Source organism: Rhinichthys klamathensis, unplaced genomic scaffold, assembly GCF_029890125.1.
Source record: "Rhinichthys klamathensis goyatoka isolate OS25496 unplaced genomic scaffold, OSU_Roscu_1.1 h1tg000111l_1, whole genome shotgun sequence".
In the NCBI taxonomy this organism is placed as follows: Eukaryota; Metazoa; Chordata; class Actinopteri; order Cypriniformes; family Leuciscidae; genus Rhinichthys; species Rhinichthys klamathensis.
The window spans coordinates 13,562,945-13,584,383 of NW_026606649.1; the positions used below are offsets into that span (position 1 = coordinate 13,562,945).

Sequence of the window (21,439 nt, forward strand, 5' to 3'; positions counted from 1 at the left end):
TAGTCTTGGCACATGACCATATTATACAGTATCCCACTGTCCAATCTCTCTCTCTCTCTCTCTCTCTCTCTCTCTCTCTCTCTCTCTCTCTCTCTCTCTCTCTCTCTCTCTCTCTCTCTCTCTCTCTCTCTCTCTCTCTCTCTCTCTCTCTCTCTCTCTCTCTCTCTCTAGAAACAAATACAAAAACAGCTCTCAGGGTACAAAACCACCCAAATAAACTTTCCATGATAATCTGCCATTGTATTGACAAGTGGGGTCTGGTAGGGTAACATCAGCTGGGGCGGGCTGGCTGGATCATGGGAAAGGAACAGTTTGTGTGAGGTCACCCTTTGGTGTGATCAGAGACCAGAATTACACTAGCTCTTACAGTTTTTCTCAATTGCTAAAACACAATTTCTGAATCCTTGCTCCTTTTTCTGAAAACATTAAACACAAAACCTCATCTTCAAGCACTATTTACAAAACCTCTGACTCTTCTTGCAAAATGAAACTTTCGCCTCAAAACAGTTTTACTTGTGTTCAAAATCAAACACTGCTCTCAAATCATAGACAAAGTGATCAAAATGATATACACTATCAAGCAGTCAGTAAACAATACACCAAAAAATAGAAAACACATTGTTCAAAACATACAGTTCTCGAAAGATATCTATGGACGGCTATTCTGTTTGTAGACTTACCCGTGACACATTACTGTACCATCAAAATTTCAGGGAGAAGTACATTTTTAATCTTAAAACAAAATTCATATTTGTCCGTCATTGTCTTTTGATGAATGAAAACATCATAGTAGCGCAAAATTGATCAGAAATTACTACTCTGCTTTGCTCTTTGCAATTTTATTTGTTCTTCCTCCTTGTACCCCTATTTTTACAGTACAGTGCCCTGCATCTCACAAACGTCTCATTTGTCAGTTCTATTGTTTGATACTGTAATTCTTGTTCTTTGTTGATATGAACCTGCAAGTGCAACCAGTAAAATCTATTGAGCATTCAGTACTGTAACAAATGGTACTGTTACAGTAACGATGTTCGGGGCCATATAATTTGTTCATTGTACAGTATACAGCCTACAATGCACTGTACTACAGTATACAATACTAAAAGGGACAAAAATCAAAGGAGTAAACGTGATCAGTGTGCTTCTTCTTGTCTTTGGGCATCATTTGAAACAGGTTAAATCAATTTTGAGTGGTTGTGTTCAATCAATGACATTTGTTCTCTATTTGTATTTGATCATTGCCACTTGTGTTTACCAGTATGGATGACGTGTGCCTTACAGTGCAGAATATGTTTTGAGAATGAGAATGTGTTTAGCGTTTTGCTGAAAAGTCTAAGTAAGATCTGCAAATTGTGTTTTGCCATGTGAAATAGTTTAAGGTATTGACAACAGACTGCACAATTAGCTAAATGAGTTCAGGCAACTGAGAACTTTGTTCAGCCAATGGGTTTTAGTGTTTTAGCAATTGAGAAAAACTGTAAAATATACACAGGTTAAGGTTTGAGTAAATGATACTGGGTCTGGAACAGTGCAAAAAGGCACCTCATTCCCAGGAAACAGAAATACTTCCTTACTAAATATAATGGAGATGTGCGTGATGTCCGTGTAATATGAAGTACGTGCACTCTGCCACTGTGCTGCCAGCGGAAATGAGCTGTTATTGGAAAGAATGTTGAACAAGGATGTTTTAAAAATATGTGCATACAGTCAAACTTTATTTGCATGGACAAAAAAAAAACATTTGAAACATTGTTATTTTGTGCTTCCTTGATTTAAAAAGAAGTAAAGGTTTGCAATTACATGAGGCTGAAAGTAAATGATGACAGAACTTTCATTTTTGGATGAACTGTTTCTTTAAGACAGAGGCCTGAGTTTGAATGACCACCATAGCTGGACCACCCTCAGCTGAGCAGTGCTGTATAATGTAATCACTGATACTCATTAGAGCCACCAGCCTCCTGACCTGCATCTCTTGGCTGCTTTTCATAGTTTTCATTACTGCTCCCAGGTGTCCAGTGGCTGCCGTCCTTGTTTTCTATGAGCCGGGCTCTGGAAAACGAGACAATAATGGCTTTTTCTGTGTCCCTGTGTAACATGGAGAACAGCAGACAACAGCACATTCTCAGATTGCATGAGATCTTTGATTTGTGCAATACTGTGTGTGTGTGTGTGTGTGTGTGTGTGTGTGTGTGTGTGTGTGTGTGTGTGTGTGTGTGTGTGTGTGTGTGTGTGTGTGTGTGTGTGTGTGTGTGTGTGTGGTGTGTGTGTGTGTGTGTGTGTGTGTGTGTCTCTTTGCTGTTGGTCCTTTTAGGGCTTTCTGCCCAACCATGCCAAAGTATCTGTGCATTCAGGGGTGGTGAGGCTGAACCGTGTGGAGCTGAGTTAAGCAGACAAGAAAAACGGCTATGAAACAAGGGATGAGGAACAAAAAATTAAAGAGAATGAAATATACTGTTTGTGGAAGTCCACTTTCTTATGCAGCTTAACATCAATTCAATAAATGGTCAAATAAAGCTAAAACCATCAAATCTCATGGTTTTTACAGGACTGTCTGTGAGCTCCACTAATATTGTTAGTCAATGTTTTTTTTTTTTTCAACAACCACAGTCATATTTTTGTTTTGCATGACGATTTTCCACCCACTCTTTGCCCTGAGGTTAAAATGAGCCATTTTTTGCTGCTGTGCCTTCACACTATTGTATAAACATTCTACGTCATGTGAAATGAATGACAACTCTTACTCATGGGTTGTAGGTTTGTTCTCCCTCTGAAAACCTTTCAGAAAAAGAAGTGCACTTGATAGAATGTGCACTTGTCTTGAAGTGTCCTCCAATTAAGTTATATTTTATTAAACTGTACTTGCACGTATTATTAATGAAATAAAAGGCCATTTAAGTGGAGTTTACTTTCATGACTATGCTTCTTAACACAATTAAGTACACTTAAAAAAAAAAGGGCACTTTGTAATGTATATAAAGAATGATGTATTTAATACAAATTAAAATGTATTTCTGTAAAACGCATAACAAAGTACCTGCGATCTTTAGCGTCCTTGTTAGCCTCCAATGCCGTCGACCCGGGTACGAATCCTGCTCAGTGCAGGTTGAGTATAGGACAGGTTACATTTGGTGCCGTGACCCGGATGGGAGTTAGGCTTAGGGGGGTGAGTGTAACGTACGTATGCCAGTAAGAGCTGTGTGTGTAAACATCACTCCTCTGACCTCAAGTTGCACCTGTGATCTTTAGCGTCCTTGTTAGCGCACCTGCCTCCCATCCCGGTGACCCGAGTCTGAATCCCGCTTGGAGCGGGCCACATCCAATAGGCCACATCCTCAGTATTTGAGATTGTATATTGAGTCGTCTTTGCTCTAATATGGACATCTACTATATTGCACTGCATGTATATTTTCCTAATATGATCCAGAGAGTTATGAGGTTTAAGATTTGCAAATGTGTAAATGTAAAATGAATATGAGCAGTATAGCTCTAAGCTGATGTTAAATCAACAGTCATTAAGCAGCTATACAGAGTTTCAGCTCAGTGGCACCATTGCCAACCGCAGTCAGAGTGTCATTGGCAGTCCGTCTGTTATCTCCACGTTTCTCCTCTCCTGCTTTATCTCTGAGTCTCTGTTCGACAGCGCAGAGCCTCAGACCTCACGTAGGCAAAGCCAGGCTTTCATATCAAGCAGTATATCATTCTTCACCCGCACACAGACCTCAAAGAAGGCTACGTTGTTTATCAAGATTAGTGACAAAGGCCAGCTGGATGCACAGAACACCAGAACATCCTTTGAAAAATTAAGTCTTTATTAAAATCTGCAGTGAAGCACATGGAAAATTAGATATTTATATGCTGTATTCTGCTCTGTTTGTCATACCAAGCTACTATGTATAAACTTAATATTTATTTATTTTTAAAAACACAAATTAATAACAATTATTTTTAGGAATTATGTAATTTTAAATTAATTAACCCTTAAACTCATGCCTTTAGTGACCCGTGATTCATTTTTTGTAAAAAAAAAAAAATTGTATAGGGTCGCTAACGACCCGAGTATATTTTTTTCTGCACAACAATAATTGAATCTTTGACTACTAAATAAGTGCAAGTCACCTTTATTCCACAAGGTGGCAATGTCTGATACACAATGATGAAATGACGTTTCGCTTATAGTTCCCGCAGGCAGAAAACAAAAGAATAGGAAGTATCATCAGCAAAACTTGAAATGGCTCAGCGATAAAAAAAAAATGTATCTGTTTTAAAATGGAACACTTGCTTGATTGTGTTTTTAATTTAATTGCATGCATTGTATATTGTTTTTGCTTTGCTGATTTCCATGAGTGTTTATGCCCCATACTCTGCCCTATGAAGTGCAGACACTACATCCAGCCATACACAGACTCTCCCAGAGGATTCTGGGACACGCTGCATTGGAGAAGGAGGCTCGGCGGGCAGCACGTATAGCTGCAGTATTTTTACTCCCGCGTGACAGAAGGACAAGCAGGGATGGGCATATTTGGTCTTCACTCCCCTTCTTCAGTCCCAGAGGGATCTCTACTGCCGGGCCAGGCCCACACAGGGACCTGAGGCCATTTCGTACGTCTCATACCAAACAGCTGCCCTTGAGAACCCACGGCCCACAACGGCATTGTTGGTATTTGAACGTTTCAGCTGCAGTTCATTTCACCATGTGGGAAATAAGGAAATTAAAATATTCAGCATAGTGATTCTGATGTAGTCCAGGAAATGAATGAAACACTTGTTATGGTAATAAAAGCAATGGTTTATACCATTGGCCGTTGAATCCATTCAAATAGGAAACAGCTTAAGCGGTTCGTCTTGTTTCAGTCTAAACATGTCACCCTGCATGTTTTGCAATTCAAATGTGACCCCAAAAATGTATTTGGAACACGTAGCATGTTTTTGATTGCATATGCAACTTGGTTTGATATTTTACCTACACTTTACAAAGTTATAATAAAACAGATTGCTGGAGTATGTTTTACAGGACAATACTATTTCAGTCTTTCTACTTCAAAATCTCACATTTAATATAATGTGTTTGATTACTTGCCCTTTCTTTGTAATTATTTGTGAAATGTATAGTAATTTTCTACTGTAAATTGTTTTGAAGTAAATCCTACCATTTTTTTTTTCAACCGATGCTGCTAGACAGAGCAGAAAAGGAGAGGAAGAAAAATAAAAAACCCTGACAAACATGCAGCTCTAGAACATGTTTAGAAACATGTCATAAGTTACTGTGCCAGTACCATGGTACAGTTAGGGACGGGTTTCAGATAATATTACTTTGATATACACCACCATTCAAAAGTTTGGGAACGGAAAGATTTTTTTTTATCTTTCTGTCAAAAGATTTTTGACAGAAATCACTCATGCTCACCAAAGGTACATTCATTTGATCAAAAATATAGTGAAAACAGTAATATTGTGAATTATTATTACTCTATAAAATAAGTGTTTTCTATTGTAATCTAGTTTAAAAATGTAATTTATTCCTGTGATGTCAAAGCTGATTTATCAGCATCATTACTCCAGTCTTCAGTGTTACATGCTCCTTCAGAAATCATTATGTTGATTTGCTGCTCAAGAAACATTTCATATTAATATCAATGTTGAAACCAGTCATTCTCAAAACCGATACTTTTTTTTTTGAAGATTCCTTGATTTAGAAAAAGTCCAAAAGAACAGCAATATAAATCTTTATAAACATTACAAATGTATCATTATAAATGTCTTGCCACTTTGGCCAATTTAATGCGTCCTTGCTGAATAAAAGTATTAATTTCTTTCAAAAACAACAAATCCTACTGAACCCAAACTTTTGAACGATAATGAACCTTGCACACTATAATCTTGTGTATATAATGAATGACTTATAATGGACTATAAAGTATATAAAATAGATATGCCCTATTTGAACTGCATACACTATATTATATAAACCATAAACAATGACGTGTTGACCTTTCCAGGATGGTGATACTGTTGATGTATCTATCAGCTGAATGTGGCAGGTATTCATATCACTTCACCTGACATCCCCTTTGTCATACAGAGTTTGGCACAATGGCGTCCTGATAATGCCACAGCGCTGTGTTTATCTTCTGCATTGAGATGACAGAATGTCAAGCACGACCCGTGCCCTCCCCTCTCCCCCCTGTATTTCACTCACCCCTGCAGCACGTATCCGGTTCATGCGAGCACAGGACATGAGGGCTGATCCCAATCATCTCACACATCTGATAGGATTGTGTGCATAATAAAGACACATGATCCGTCCACTGAAACACTTTCTGTATGAATCAGCTCTCGACAAAAGATAAACCACAGACCTCAGGGCTGATTATTGTTCAGGAGGGATAGATAATATGACCTTATAGGACAATATACAGTGTGAGGTGGGGAAGTCCAGTCAAAGAAGTGTATCATAAAATGATCTGTGTAGGGAATACTCATGGGAAGGACATAATGACTCCGAAATTCTTTCCAGAAAAGTTAGTTAAACAATATTTAGGGTTCTCGGATGGATGGATAGATGGATGGATGGATGGATGGATGGATGGAATTCCTGATTAAATAAGTTAGAACTGAGCAAATTAGAAAAACTATATATATATATATATATATATAGAGAGAGAGAGAGAGAGAGAGAGAGAGAGAGAGAGAGAGAGAGAGAGAGAGAGAGAGAGAGAGAGAGAGAGAGAGAGAGAGAGAGAGAGAGAGAGAGAGAGAGAGAGAGAGAGAGAGTATTAATTTTCATATTAAACATTTTAATTTCAACTTAACCTCTTAAGTTGAAATTGAAATCTTAACACTAAACTAAAATAATTCCATGACTTGATTTTTGTGATTTATGATTACAGAAGAAAGAAGGATTTGTAAAATGTGTATGTTTGAAGTGAGTAAAGTAAGTAAATCCATATTATTTTATTGCACTGACAAAGAGCAATTTCTAGATGATAATATAATTTCGAGCTAAGCTTTAGTAGAAAAAAATATATTGTTGTTGATTTACACAACATGTTTTCCTTGACTTGTCCATGAATTTAGTCCCTTTAGTCCTTTTCAAACAAACCAAAACAATTCAAATAAAATATAATGAATGAAAGAATAATCATTTTATAGACATTCCACTGATAAAGAGCAATTTCTAGCTGATCGAATAATTTAGAGCTGAGTGTAACTAAAAACATTTTTTTATTGATATTGATTTCCATAACTTTTCCATGATTTTTTTTTTTAATTAGGATTTTAAAATTAATTTAAGATTATTTAAAAATTGCCTTAAGTCCATTTGGATTTCTAACCTCTGTCAAAGTATCTTTTTAATGCCCATTTGACAGTATTTTTGGGGGATAGACCACCTTGTTAGGCGATGATGTGATTGGTTTAAGAGGTCAAACTTGAGCTTATGTAAGGAGTTCAGAGACAATCAGTTGTCTATTAACACAGTATTAAGCTCTTGGCACAGATTCATGAAGACTTGCACTGTTGGGACGAGCCAGACATTACTCATCCTCTCTCTCATCATCTTTATCAAAAATGGTGTGTGTCCTGGTTTAATGTTACTGTCTGTGGCACTGTGTGTGTCCAGATCTTTGCTGGTGGGGTGTAAATGTCTGAGACTCAGACCTGGACCTCACTAGAAGTGCTGATCTCAATCACATTCAGTGTCTCTTAGACCACATTGTGGGAGCCAACACGATAATAGTTTATGTGGTCCCATCTTTAACTACTGTACAATGTACTTGAGTTTGAAAAAAAAAAGTTTGGTACGATGTATTATTGTGTGCATGTTGTATACATTTTAAACTATAATCACTGTCTCCTGGTAATGGTCGTACACAAGTCTATAGTTATTCTATGGCATCACTGTAAAAAAATAATGATAAAAAAAATAACATTGTGAACCCTTATTTTAAGAGTGTGGATGTAATAACATGCAGGTATTTTTAAAGGGGTCATATAATGCCATTTTTGTACAAGCTAGTATGATTCTTTAGGGTCTAAATTAAAAGTTTGTAATATACTTTAATTAAAAATTCTCATTAGTATTGTAAGAAAACACTTATTTTACCTGGTCAAAAACAGCTCTGTTTTCAGCACGCCGTTTCAGTGCATATGACTTTAAATGATAATGAGCTTTGCTCATCCCGCCTCTCTGTTCTGTGTGTACATCGTTTGTAACACAATAACACAATAACCATAACGCGTTGTTCAGTATAAACGTGGGATTATGAATTATATTGAGAACATCATACATAGAAAACATGCCGTAATGTACCCTAAGTGTAAACCTTAGACGCATTCATTGTGAAGCGTGCAGCTAGCGATTTGCAAAGATGAATATAAATATTAATATAAAGTTTAATAAAACGCTACACTCACTTCAGTTGTTCTAGAGGTTCAGCAGGAACACGAATAGCTGGTACCGATCCTTTTTTCATGAGCAGCTTCTTAGCAAAACCAGCTCATACTGACCCTCGTTTATAAAGTAGTCTGGTGAGAAATGATTCGTGCAAACATGAGAGCATTGACGTTGCTCGTGGGAAATATTCCCTTCGAAAACAAACTCAGCCACTGCGTCTTCAGCGGTTCGGATTTAGGAACATTAAAATGACTGCTGTGTTCGTTATTACACCCAAGAACAGAACACCACAATCGCTTAGACGCCATTCTGCTCATAGACAGTGCTCCAGCATATCAACAATGACCGCGCCGGTCGTGCAGACTATGATTGACATGCAGCTCTCACGAGCGAGGGCGGGTCTGTGTTGAAACGATGCTGTCAATCATTAATCGTGGGAGGGGCTTCCGAGCGTGACGTCACAAAATCAAACGGCTCAATTTGAGGCAGGGGAAAACATATAAGGAGATTAAAACAAAAACACTGGATGGATTTTTATCATTTTATGATGGTTGTGTACAGGCACTGCCAACACACATTTCAGTACAATCAACTTGTAAAAGTGCATGTACCATTATATGACCCCTTTAAGTACAAGTTCAACATAAAAACAAGCATTTACACAATAAGTGTACATTATCACATCATATCACACTATGATTAATTTAAATGTTAGTATATAGGAGTTAAAAACACTTGGTATAAAGAGGGGCTGTTTATGTACCAGGTAAAAGAGAAAAACAAAACTAGAAAGAGTATAGCCTGATAAGCAAGGATGTAGAATGAGATATAAACAGAAACCTAGAGCAAGAGAGCATCTGTTGTGGGTGACTGTGGGTGGTTTTGATGACCACTCTTACCCCCTTCACATCCTGGTCATCATTTATGTCATTAGCTTCCTACTGAAAACACTCAAAATCAATACAAAAATCAAGACATGTGTTCCTAGCATTTCATATAACTGTTCCACCAACGCCCTCTCTAGAGAATCTACATGCTGCCCAGTATAGAAAACATGTAGGCTTCTGGATAATTAAAAGTGATTCTGATCCTGATAGAGAGAACGAGAGGTTTGGGGGGTAATGCAAAAATGCAGCCATGTGGGAGTGACACAGCATCTGAATCAGTGTGATGTAACTAATGAAAGAGTAGGAGGACAGACCCCCACCGCAGCTTTCACAGCAGGAGGGAATGTGCTTTCAGTCTGTGCCATTAAACACATCAGTTACAAACTTCCATAAGGACAATGCATAAGCATGTGATCAATATTAAACACTATAGCAGTTTTAAGCTCAGTTTAAATGGTTTTAGTTTGGAGATTTTTTATGCAATTCATGAATTCAGGACTATAATTTCACACTTAGCAATGCTTATCTTAATCATTTCAAATCAACAAAACAAAAAGTATTTGAGTACTTAATAAACTATTCGGTCTGTTTATCTTATTTTCTTGTCAGAAAGCTGCAGTGCCTACTAAAACGATTTCATGTTTCCGGTAGTAAATGTTGTGTTATGTTTCCCTCTAGTGGTGAGATGCTGCATAGCAAGAAACGGCAATGCAGTGATTCAACACAAGAACGGATTAATCATTGATGGGCTTCAAATAACAGCTTTGACTCCAGCCAGAAAGTTCAAGGAACTTTGATTCGATAAAATGTTTAAAATGGTTGAGATTTAATGCACAAGGAAAACTAGGGGAAAGTCAGAGAAGAGAATAATAAAATTCAAGGCATTATTTATTTCAAAAGTTAGATTCACAGCTCCATCATGTCGACATTCAGTGGTGCATAGTATTTAGGAAGTTTCAAAATATGGTTAAGTTTAAAAGAAAATAGTCCATAGGTCACATATACATAAGCTCCTGGCTCAAGGCTCACAATTAAATAAAAAAAATCTAAATAACAGTGATGCAGTGATGCAGTTTTTATTCAGTTAAGAAAAATTATGCAATAACCTAAATTATTGTATCATTTTCAAATCTTTTTTGGTTGATATTTCATTAATCACAACAACAACAACAACAAAAAAGTAGTAAACTCCTAGTTTTGAAATGAGTTTGGTAACAAAATGCCGAGGTTCACAACTGCAGGAAGTGAAAAGCAAGAAACAGCTTCAAACAGATACAGATTTAGAAATAATCCACTGGATCAAAACAATTATTTTTAAACGTAACCGTTTTATCACTGTGCAATAATGTTTGGTAAGCACAGTTTTTGACACAAAAGGATTTGCAAATGTTTTAAGCTCTGTAATTTAGGGTGAATTTCATGAGAACCGTTTAAAAATATATATATAATAATAATTAGCTGGGTGATTTTTTAACAAATCTTTTAACAGTCTTACTCAAGGTTAATGCTTTTTTTTTTTTTTTGCTTTACATTTGTAAAGGTCATGATAGTATTTATTGTACTAGATTTAATTTATAAAACTTTTCATTTTGGGATGAAAACTGACCTTGACATTTCTTCACGTGACTCACCCTTAAGAGAAAGGTATAATTCTGAATAGTAAGCGTACCATTTGTAGTTCTGTGCTTTTACTACACTAGAACTGAAAACTACACCGTTATATGGTGACAGACTAGGACATGTTCAGATTTACATTCCTTTAAACAGACTTTAATAACTGTTTAACAAAGCTTTTTTGTTTGTTTTAATCAGATTAGGCCAGATCTTGTTTTTAGTTTTTCCACACAGAACAACGGTTTTGAATGTGCAATTAAACTGGTATACAGGAGCAAACATTCTTCTTCCCATTATCAACACAACCTCAAGAGAGGTTCTCTTTAGAAACAAAGCAACAGGATATGTAGTTGTGATGTGTCACTCAGGGCTTGAGTTTGAGCCAGGGGTGAACTATAGTGAGAATGGACAGGATAGAGGACGTGAGGCCGCAGGCTCCCACAAAGCCCGACCCCGTGGGGTACAAACCCAGCCGGTCCAGGGGTATGAACACGTCACACAGGTTCTTCAGGAGGTCCAGGAGCAGCGGAGGGTTGTTGCGCAGCACAGTGATCAAGAGACAGAACTGCTTGTTGAGCCTGGCCGTGAGCATCGGGAGGGGAGGCAGGGGAGACGTCGCTGAGGAAGGAGACGGGGTTAAAGGGAACTCTCCGTTCTCTGGGGTCGGCGCGAGGGAAGACGGACTGGAGTTAAAGCTTTTAGCTGAACTGCTGCGGGACTCTCTCTCCATCAGCAGACGGATTTCATACGCGTCTCGGGTTAAATTGAGGATGAGTGCGAACAAATAGTATCTGTTTACAGGAAGCGAGAGAGAGTCAGGTTATTAAATTAAACAATAAAAATAAAAACATTTCGCACTGTGATCAAAATAATTATATATCCAGCCATCATCATATTTTAGTAAAACAGTGTGATGCAAATTCACAGAAGTGAATTAAATTTTCACATGCAAAGCCTAATTTAATGTGTGTATTATCATTATTATCGTTACATAAAACTAAAAAAAATATAAAATAAATTATAAAATAAACTTAAAAAATTATAATATATATATATATATATATAAACTTATTTATATTCTTATTAAGTTTACCTGATGTACTAAAACTAACACTGAAATAAAAATGTTTAAAAACTATACAGGCATATTTAAAAAAAAGATGAAAAAAAAAGAAAAAAAGACAAACACACAACAAAACGACTAAAGGTCCTTGCACACTGAGTCCGAAATTTTCGCATGCGTTTTTTCGTATGCGTCATTCGGTGGCTCTGAATTGTCAAAACTCTCAAAATGCTTGCTATGGATGCGAAAAACGCAGAAAATCGAACCCCATCCGAATTTTTTTATGACGGATGAAAGTTTCGGAGGCAGTGTGTAAGCGTAATCTGCTATTTTTTAACGTGCAAAAATTCAAGGACCTTAAAACTAACTAAAATTCAATTGAAAACAGAAAACTTAAATCTAATTCAAAATATTAATAAAAAAAAAACTATAACAGTATATCAACACTAAAATACACACACACATACAGTACATACACTCACCTAAAAGATTATTAGGAACACCATACTAATACTGTGTTTGATCCCCTTTTGCCTTCAGAACTGCCTTAATTCTACGTGGCATTGATTCAACAAGGTGCTGAAAGCATTCTTTAGAAATGTTGGCCCATATTGATAGGATAGCATCTTGCAGTTGATGGAGATTTGTGGGATGCACATCCAGGGCACGAAGCTCCCGTTCCACCACATCCCAAAGATGCTCTATTGGGTTGAGATCTGGTGACTGTGGGGGCCATTTTAGTACAGTGAACTCATTGTCATGTTCAAGAAACCAATTTGAAATGATTCGAGCTTTGTGACATGGTGCATTCTCCTGCTAGAAGTAGCCATCAGAGGATGGGTACATGGTGGCCATAAAGGGATGGACATGGTCAGAAACAATGCTCAGGTAGGCCGTGGCATTTAAATGATGCCCAATTGGCACTAAGGGGCCTAAAGTGTGCCAAGAAAACCTCCCCCACACCATTACACCACCACCACCAGCCTGCACAATGGTAACAAGGCATGATGGATTCATGTTCTCATTCTGTTTACGCCAAATTCGGACTCTACCATCTGAATGTCTCAACAGAAATCGAGACTCATCAGACCAGGCAACATTTTTCCAGTCTTCAACTCTCCAATTTTGGTGAGCTCTTGCAAATTGTAGCCTCTTTTTCCTATTTGTAGTGGAGATGAGTGGTACCCGGTGGGATCTTCTGCTGTTGTAGCCCATCCGCCTCAAGGTTGTGCGTGTTGTGGCTTCACAAATGCTTTGCTGCATACCTCGGTTGTAACGAGTGGTTATTTCAGTCAAAGTTGCTCTTCTATCAGCTTGAATCAGTTGGCCAATTCTCCTCTGACCTCTAGCATCAACAAGGCATCTTCGCCCACAGGACTGCCGCATACTGGATGTTTTTCCCTTTTCACACCATTCTTTGTAAACCCTAGAAATGGTTGTGTGTGAAAATCCCAGTAACTGAGCAGATTGTGAAATACTCAGACCGGCCCGTCTGGCACCAACAACCATGCCACGCTCAAAATTGCTTAAATCACCTTTCTTTCCCATTCTGACATTCAGTTTGGAGTTCAGGAGATTGTCTTGACCAGGACCACACCCCTAAATGAAGCAACTGCCATGTGATTGGTTGATTAGATAATTGCATTAATGAGAAATTGAACAGGTGTTCCTAATAATCCTTTAGGTGAGTGTATATATATAGACAGACAGACAGACAGACAGACAGATAGATAGATAGATAGATAGATAGATAGATAGATAGATAGATAGATAGATAGATAGATAGATAGATAGATAGATAGATAGATAGATAGATAGATAGATAGATAGATAGATAGATAGATAGATAGATAGAATAGGAAATAGTTTAAAAATTTAATTTTGCAAAGAAAACAAATGAAACTAGCACTTACCTAAACGACCTCTGGCTCCATTTGTTTTGGTCCAGTTCGGGCAGCAGTCCTGTTTTGCCGGCCCACAGTACATTATCACAGGCAAAATACATAGCTCTGTTGAGATGGGCCACTGTGATGCAGAGACGCAGCACACAGTCGGACAGATGCACAGTGCGTTTCGCTGCTTCCAGAGCCTCAGCGGAGTTCCCTAACCGCATCACTGAGACAAACACACGGACAGACTGCATCAATCAAACACTGAGCCATATTAACATAACTAGATTCTGTGAGCGAAAAGAGATTAGCCAACTTTATGGATTAGCCACTTTATGGACCACTAGTATTAGTAGGCATAATAAGTCTAAATTAACCCTCAGAGACCCTTTAATATCTTTAGGAAGATATTAGCTATATTTCATTAAGGCAAAAATTACATTGGGGTTTAATGTAGAAAATAATTATGTAAAAATTGCAATGCTGGGCATTTAGGGTTGTAAAATGTCATTGATACATTGATACACATACATACATACACACAAACATGCATACATACATACAAGCATGCATACACACACATGCATGCATACAAACATAAACACACACATGAATGCATACATATACATACACACACACACACACATGCATACATAATATTCAAGCTGGCAGTAATAAAACCTCTCATTAAGAAACCGCAATTAGATCCAAATAACCTAGCAAATTACAGACCCATTTCAAATCTTCCATTTATGTCTAAAATACTAGAAAAAGTTGTGTCCGCTCAATTGTGCTCTTTCTTGCAAGAAAATTATATCTATGAAAAAATTCAGTCAGGATTCAGACCGCATCATAGCAGATAAACTGCGCTAGTTAAAATTATAAATTATTTACTTTTAGCTTCTGACCAAGGCTGTATCTCAATACTAGTTCTACTCGATCTTAGCGCTGCGTTCGACACCATAGATCATAAAATACTCTTGGATCGACTACAAAACTACACTGGTGTTCAGGGACAAGCATTAAGCTTGTTTAGATCGTACTTATCAGACCGTTACCATTTTGTCTGTTTAAATGGGGAAAATAACGAAGATAACGTCAGTAGACTATGGAGTGCCGCAAGGATCGGTGTTAGGCCCTCTGCTATTCTCAATATATATGCTGCCACTTGGTAATATTATAAGAATACATGGAATTAATTTCCACTCTGTTATGCTGATGACACTAAATTATATATTTCATCATGACCAGATGAAAACACTAACTCATCTAAATTGACAGAGTGTCTTAAAGATATAAAATGCTGGATGACGTGTAATTTCCTGCTATTAAATTCAGATAAAACGGAGGTATTACTTATTGGTCCAAAAAACTACCCACAAAACCTCTTACAATACAGCTTTAATTTAGAAGGATGTCCTGTTACTTTATCCACTACAGTAAAAGACCTGGGCCCGTATTCATAAAGATTCTAAGAATCCTCTCAGAAAACTCTTAATTTAGCTTAAAAACTTGTAAGTAGGAGTCTTAGCTTAAAGGGATAGTTCACCCAAAAATGAAAATTAAGTCATTAATTACTCACCCTCATGCTGTACCAACCCCGTAAGACCTTCGTTCATCTTCGGAACACAAATTAAGATAGTTTTGATTAAATTTGAGAGCTGGATCACTGCTACATAGGCTTCCTAAGGGAGTGAAACTTGACGGCCCAGAAAGTCATTGAAGAAAATGTTTAAATATTTCACTTGAACTCTCGTCTCAGGCCCACAAGGAAGCAATGGAATAGTCGAATAAAGTCGTTATTTTTGTTTTTTTCCGCACAAAAAGTATTCTCGTCGCTTGATAAACTTATAGTGGAGCCACTGTAGGCACAAATATTTAAACATTTTCTTCAATGACTTTCTGGGCCGTCAAGTTTCACTCCCTTAACAAGCCTATGGAGGAGTGATCCAGCTCTCAGATATAATCAAATATATCTTAATTTGTGTTCCGAAGATGAACGAAGGTCTTACGGGGTTGGTACAACATGAGGGTGAGTAATTAATGACTTAATTTTCATTTTTGGGTGAACTATCCCTTTAAGAGCGATTCGGGAACGATCTGAGAGCAACTCTGAGTAAGGAAAAGACAAAAACTCTCATCTTAGTGAGGAGGCGGGGTTGACCCCGTTGCTATGTATGACACAATCTTTTGAAGACTGTGATTGGTTGGTTGTCCAAGAAGGAAAAAAAGAGCCATTTTAAGTATAGAGTTTACTCAGACACACACACGCACATTATATTTATGTATAAATCCTTTTTTTTTACCTTGCTGTTAATTTCCTAAGGTATTTGATTGGCTTAGAATGATTGGCTTTTCAATTACACTGATTGTAGTCTATTTAAGTGGTGGTTTGAATGTTTGTTTTAATATAGCAAACATGAATTAAAAATCAAGAAAGACGAGAAAGCCCGACTGGTCAGAAGAACCGTGTTTACTGTTAGCCCAGTTAGTGGATGAACACTAGGCCATCATTAAAGGAAAATTCGGGCCGGGTGTCACAGCATGGAGCGAGAAGCGGACGCGGGAGCTTATAGCGCAAATGATTAACGGTTCATTCCCCTGCTTGTGCGCACCAGGGAAGCCTGCTATTCATAACTGCAGTTTTTTTGAGCCTGCAAGGTGGGAATGTCCAGTGGAAACTAAATGAACTGCGACACAATAAGAGGTTCTGAAAGTGCTGTAATGTTTGTGATCACTGCTTACAGAAGGTTGTGACAGACCCAAATCACTGCTGCTTTATTGCCTTTTCCCATTTGCCAAATATCTTAATGTAGTGATTACTTTCATTTCTGGCGTTATGGCATTCCTGCGCTGTCTGAGATATTAGCGTGTCTCTAATAAGATCAGTCCCAAACATGATCCCTTCACGATCTCATCTATAGCGTCTTATTAACTCACTGTCATCTATTGTCTGCATCACATTTCTTCTCCCTCTTCATCGTTCTGCCATCTCGCCTCTGCTAAAGAAACTCTTAAGCCTCTTAAAAGTCCTCATCCGTACTCCTAACAATTTTGACCTTAAGACCTCTTTTAAGGGTTAAGATGCTTTCTGAATGACTTTTTTCTTAACTAGGATTTTTTCTTTAATTTTAAGAGTAAACGCCCACATTTCTAAGAATTTTCTTAGAATTTTGTCACTAGGAGATACTCTTTGCAAAGATACTCTTTGCATTAAGATTCTTTATGAATACGGGCCCTGGGTGTTATACTAGACCGCAACTTGTCTTTCGAAAATCATATTTAATATGTTACAAGAACAGCCTTTTTCCACCTTAGAAACATTGCTAAGCTACGGTAACATGCTATCTGTTTCTGATGCAGAAAAGTTAGTTCATGCATTCATGACCTCGAGACTAGATTACTGTAATGCTTTATTAGCTGGTTGTCCTGCATCCTCAATAAACAAGCTACGATTGGTACAAAATGCAGCTGCTAGAGTTCTTACTAGCTCAAGAATATGATCATATAACACCAATTTTATCATCTCTACACTGGTTACCTATTAAGTTCCGTATCAATTACAAAGTATTACTACTGACCTATAAAGCCCTAAATGGTCTAGCTCCTGTGTATTTAATGGACCTTCTATCGCCCTACAATCCATCGCGTTCTCTAAGATCACTAAATTCGAGGCTTCTGGTCATTCCTAGGATATCTAAATCCACTAAAGGAGGGAGGGCGTTCTCACATTTAGCTCCTAAACTCTGGAATAGCCTTCCTGATATTGTTCGAGGCTCGGACTCGCTGTCCCAGTTTAAAACTAGATTAAAGACGCATCTCTTTAGCCAAGCATTCACATAATGTTTACCTTTTATACCACTGTTGAATCAGATCGAATGCATTAATATTATGAACAGCAGCTATGCTAATTATTTCCCATCTGCTTTCCTGCTGTTATCTCGAGACACTAGTCCCGAGGTAAATAGTGTTCGTCAGCTCCAGTTTGTATCCAGCAGCCTCTCACGGAGACTTCAGATGCCCCAACACCTGCGATGAGACGACTAAACGCCTGTGAAGAGACGACTCAACGTCGGCGATATGTTATGCCCTAAATTAATACATGATTAACTAACTGTATTTTTCTATGTACATTTCTGAAATGCACTTTCTGTAAAGCTGCTTTGAAACAATATGTATTGTGACAAGCGCTATACAAATAAATTTGAATTGAATTGAATACATTACACACACAAACAAGAGCATGCATACATACATACACACACACACACACACACACATACATACATAAACACATGCATACACACACGCATACATACATACATATGTATACATACAATGTAAATTACTTTTTTTCTATTGCAAATAGATACATTTGATAATGGCAGTTACTGTAATATGCAAACCATTGTGATAAGTGTCAGCCACTGTTATGTGTAGTTTTTACCCTTTTTTAATAAAAAATTGGGTATTATTTAAATGCATTTTACAAACGCTGCTATTCTGCTATGCTGTGTCTCTCATGGTTAATTATGTTATTAATTATATTTTACAGCAAACTTGCATTGGACTTTCTCTTATGAAAACTTGATTGAGCTGAATTTCTTTAAATTGCAATTCAGTAAATTCCACCCCTGCCATTCCAATCCAGCATCCTGTCAATTCAAATTCTCTTATCAAAACCCATAAGTCAAAAGAGAGCCAGTTGTGCCCAACCCCCATTCTACTGACCACTGCCTCTGGCAGAAGAGCTCAAACGTACATTTTCTGGTCAGGCTCATGTGGGCCTCAAGCTGTTTAATGGTGCTGAGCAGCTCTGGTCTGGCTCCTCCTCTCTGCAGCGTGTAACCCAGCAGTGTGCAGGCGTACTGGGCAGCCCTGTTCAGAGTCAGACACAATCAATTATTGAAAATGAGCATTTACACTGCACCAACATTCATTTTGGACAGTTACATCCTTACTAATGTCTGAATATCTTTGCAATAGATCAGGGATTTTCAAACTTGTTGATGCAACGGACCCCTAAAAATGATTTTCCCTTTGTGAGGGAAGTATACAAATATAGTTCTGCTCATAAGTTTACATAGCTACCCTTGCAGAATATGCCAGAATATGCCAATATGCTAATAATATTTTTTTTAAATGAGAAGGGTCATATTCTTTTTGTACTATCCTGAATAAGCTGTTTTACATACTTTGTACAGGCCCCGCCCACGACTGTTGACGGACTCTGCCGTATAGCCGTATAGCACTTTTTGTTCCAATTCAAAAAGTTTCAACCCCAGGCTCTAAATGCATATTCTGCAAGGGGGATGTAAACGTATGAGCAGAACTGTAAATGTATTTATAAAAACAAAATGCTAGAAATATACGTAAAATATTGTCAGGAAAAATACTTTATTTTCTTACTTTTAATTAATTTGACACTGTATCCTTTTTTACCCACCAGAAATATTAACCTGAAGAGAAACATAAAATATAATAAACTAGAGCCATTAATCTCAGCATTAAAAAAACAGTCATTAGGAATCTGAATAAAACTGCAATAATGTCATTCTGTAACTGTTTATTTTGTAATAATTATTTAGTTTTAGGTAACACTTTATTTTACAGTGGCCTTGTAACATATGTTACACATACGTATGCATAATTACATGCAACTAACCTGTAATTACCAAACCAAACCCTACCCTAATCCTAACCCAATCGTAAGTACATTGCTCAGTACTTCAATGTATAATTGCACTCCAAGGACATCTAAAATTATTTTATTATTATTACTATCAGCTTTTGTATACATTTTTTAACTTTTTTGAGACCCCAGTTTGAAAACCCCTGCATTAGGAACCATAACAAGTGGCATCTGCGCTCAAATGCCTGGTTGGTGATATTTTCGTTCTTTCTTTGTAAACAATGATTTTATAGTATAATTACAGTGCACATGAAAGTTACGGAGGTAATTTTGAACTGAGTTGTATATCCATATACCATATTTACATGGACCGGTTCTCAAAGGCACAATACCATAACCAAAAACATGTGAATATCACTGTGCTTTGTTGTTAGTTTTATTAATTGTTAGGTAGATGGGGAAAAAAGTAGCAGCTATAGACTCCAACTTCCAATGCAGCACTTTCAAGTGTCTAAACAGGCTGCAAAGTTCACGCAGTCAAGGAAACATGCAGTAGCATGTAGTGGTACTGGTGTAAGCATGCAGGCAGTGAGTGTTTGTGTACCTGAACACACGTTCTTTGGCTTGACTCTGCGAGCTGAATCTCACCCATGAATCCATCGTACACACACTGGGCCTGTGCGTCCTTCACGCGCGTATTCACTGATATTCACGGCGCCAGATACAGGTTAACCAAGCTGACCGTAAAGATCCTTGATGTTTTCAGACAATACGTAACGTTACTTTTGAGAGCAGTCTGGTGCTGGAAGTATGTTGCATACTTGCTCTGTTGCACTTGATGTTTTTGTCGCTTTGACAGTTCGTCCGTGAACGGCAGCTGAAGAGGGACATGCCGTTCGCGTTTGGATTGAAATCGCATCATGCACTTGTCCTTGAATAACCACACGGTGAGTCGCATTTTGACAAATGGGGTTGAGATGTCAAAGAGGGCAAGAAATTAACCGGTAAACTGTCTATTTATTTTGTATTAAACTAGATAACTTTAATATGTAACGATAAGTTAAGCTCTAATATGCAACAACAAAAGCTTTATGAATGTCCTGTAAGTTTCTGGCGACTAGCCACCAGGGGTCGCCAAAATTAAAAGGTATAGATTTAATATTACAGATCACTATTCTATAACAAGAAGAAATGATAATAATAATAATAATAATCAGACTATTTAATAGATTGGTAAAGTGATTTTTATTTGAGAATCTCAGATGACAATAAATAAGGAAAATATAGTAAAACCATTCTGGTTAAAAATTAAAAATAAAATCTAAAAATCACAAAAAAAGTAATAACATGAATTTTTCATGAAATGCCAAAATGAACAGACATACCATTCAAATTTGATGCGTAGTAAGTGCACAGCATGTGAACGAGGAAATCCAAATAAGGACTCACCTTCTTAAGCCACATTAAGGCGTTTCATTTCCGACATTGACTACAGAAACCACTGGAATAAAAATTACCCTGTGTAAAAAGGAAACAATGTTGCTTTCCATCGTAATCAAGTTAGTAATTCTGTTAATGTGCTTAAAGGTGGACCTGAATTTTGCTCAGCAAGATTTCACAAAGTCATTCATACAGTGTATTTTGCAGCTACATCATACAGCTCAGTTTCCATCAAACACACTGAATCTCACAGAACTTTCAAGAACATGTCCAAGTCATATTTCAGATAATAAATTATATTTTGATTCAAGAGGCTTTTTAGGAGCATTTTTGCATTGTGACATTATTTCCATGACAATAAAGCAATTCCCCTTTTAAATTCCCATTATCCATAATGCAAAAAAAAAGTATCGTTACTGTAATATGAATGAAATCTATATTTAAATTGTACAATATTACTGTATTACAGTAATGAGAATCTAATAAGAATCTCCACTGATAATAATGAGAATTATAAACTCA

The 21,439-nt window shown here is 37.3% G+C and overlaps 1 protein-coding gene across 1 annotated transcript; it reads right to left on the reverse strand.

The window, feature by feature from the left end:
- Window positions 1-11,206: 11,206 nt before the first annotated feature.
- pex11b (peroxisomal biogenesis factor 11 beta) lies at window positions 11,207-20,339 on the reverse strand. Its single transcript, XM_056254564.1, has 4 exons — window positions 20,082-20,339; window positions 18,608-18,723; window positions 13,870-14,071; window positions 11,207-11,684 (listed from the first exon to the last, which is right to left on the reverse strand). Exons 1-4 carry the CDS (start codon window positions 20,135-20,137, stop codon window positions 11,258-11,260), a joined length of 801 nt encoding a protein of 266 aa, XP_056110539.1. The 5' UTR covers window positions 20,138-20,339; the 3' UTR covers window positions 11,207-11,257.
- Window positions 20,340-21,439: the final 1,100 nt, after the last annotated feature.

What these genes read in the sequence shown, in the direction of transcription:
- pex11b (XM_056254564.1), bottom strand. Translation starts at nt 20,137, where the DNA reads ATGGATTCATGGGTGAGATTCAGCTCGCAGAGTCAAGCCAAAGAACGT. An exon ending in CATGAGCCTGACCAGAAAAT is followed by an intron (nt 14,072 to 18,607) that starts GTACGTTTGAGC and finishes TGTTTGTCTCAG; the next exon opens with TGATGCGGTTAGGGAACTCC. An exon ending in TGGAGCCAGAGGTCGTTTAG is followed by an intron (nt 11,685 to 13,869) that starts GTAAGTGCTAGT and finishes TCCTGTAAACAG; the next exon opens with ATACTATTTGTTCGCACTCA.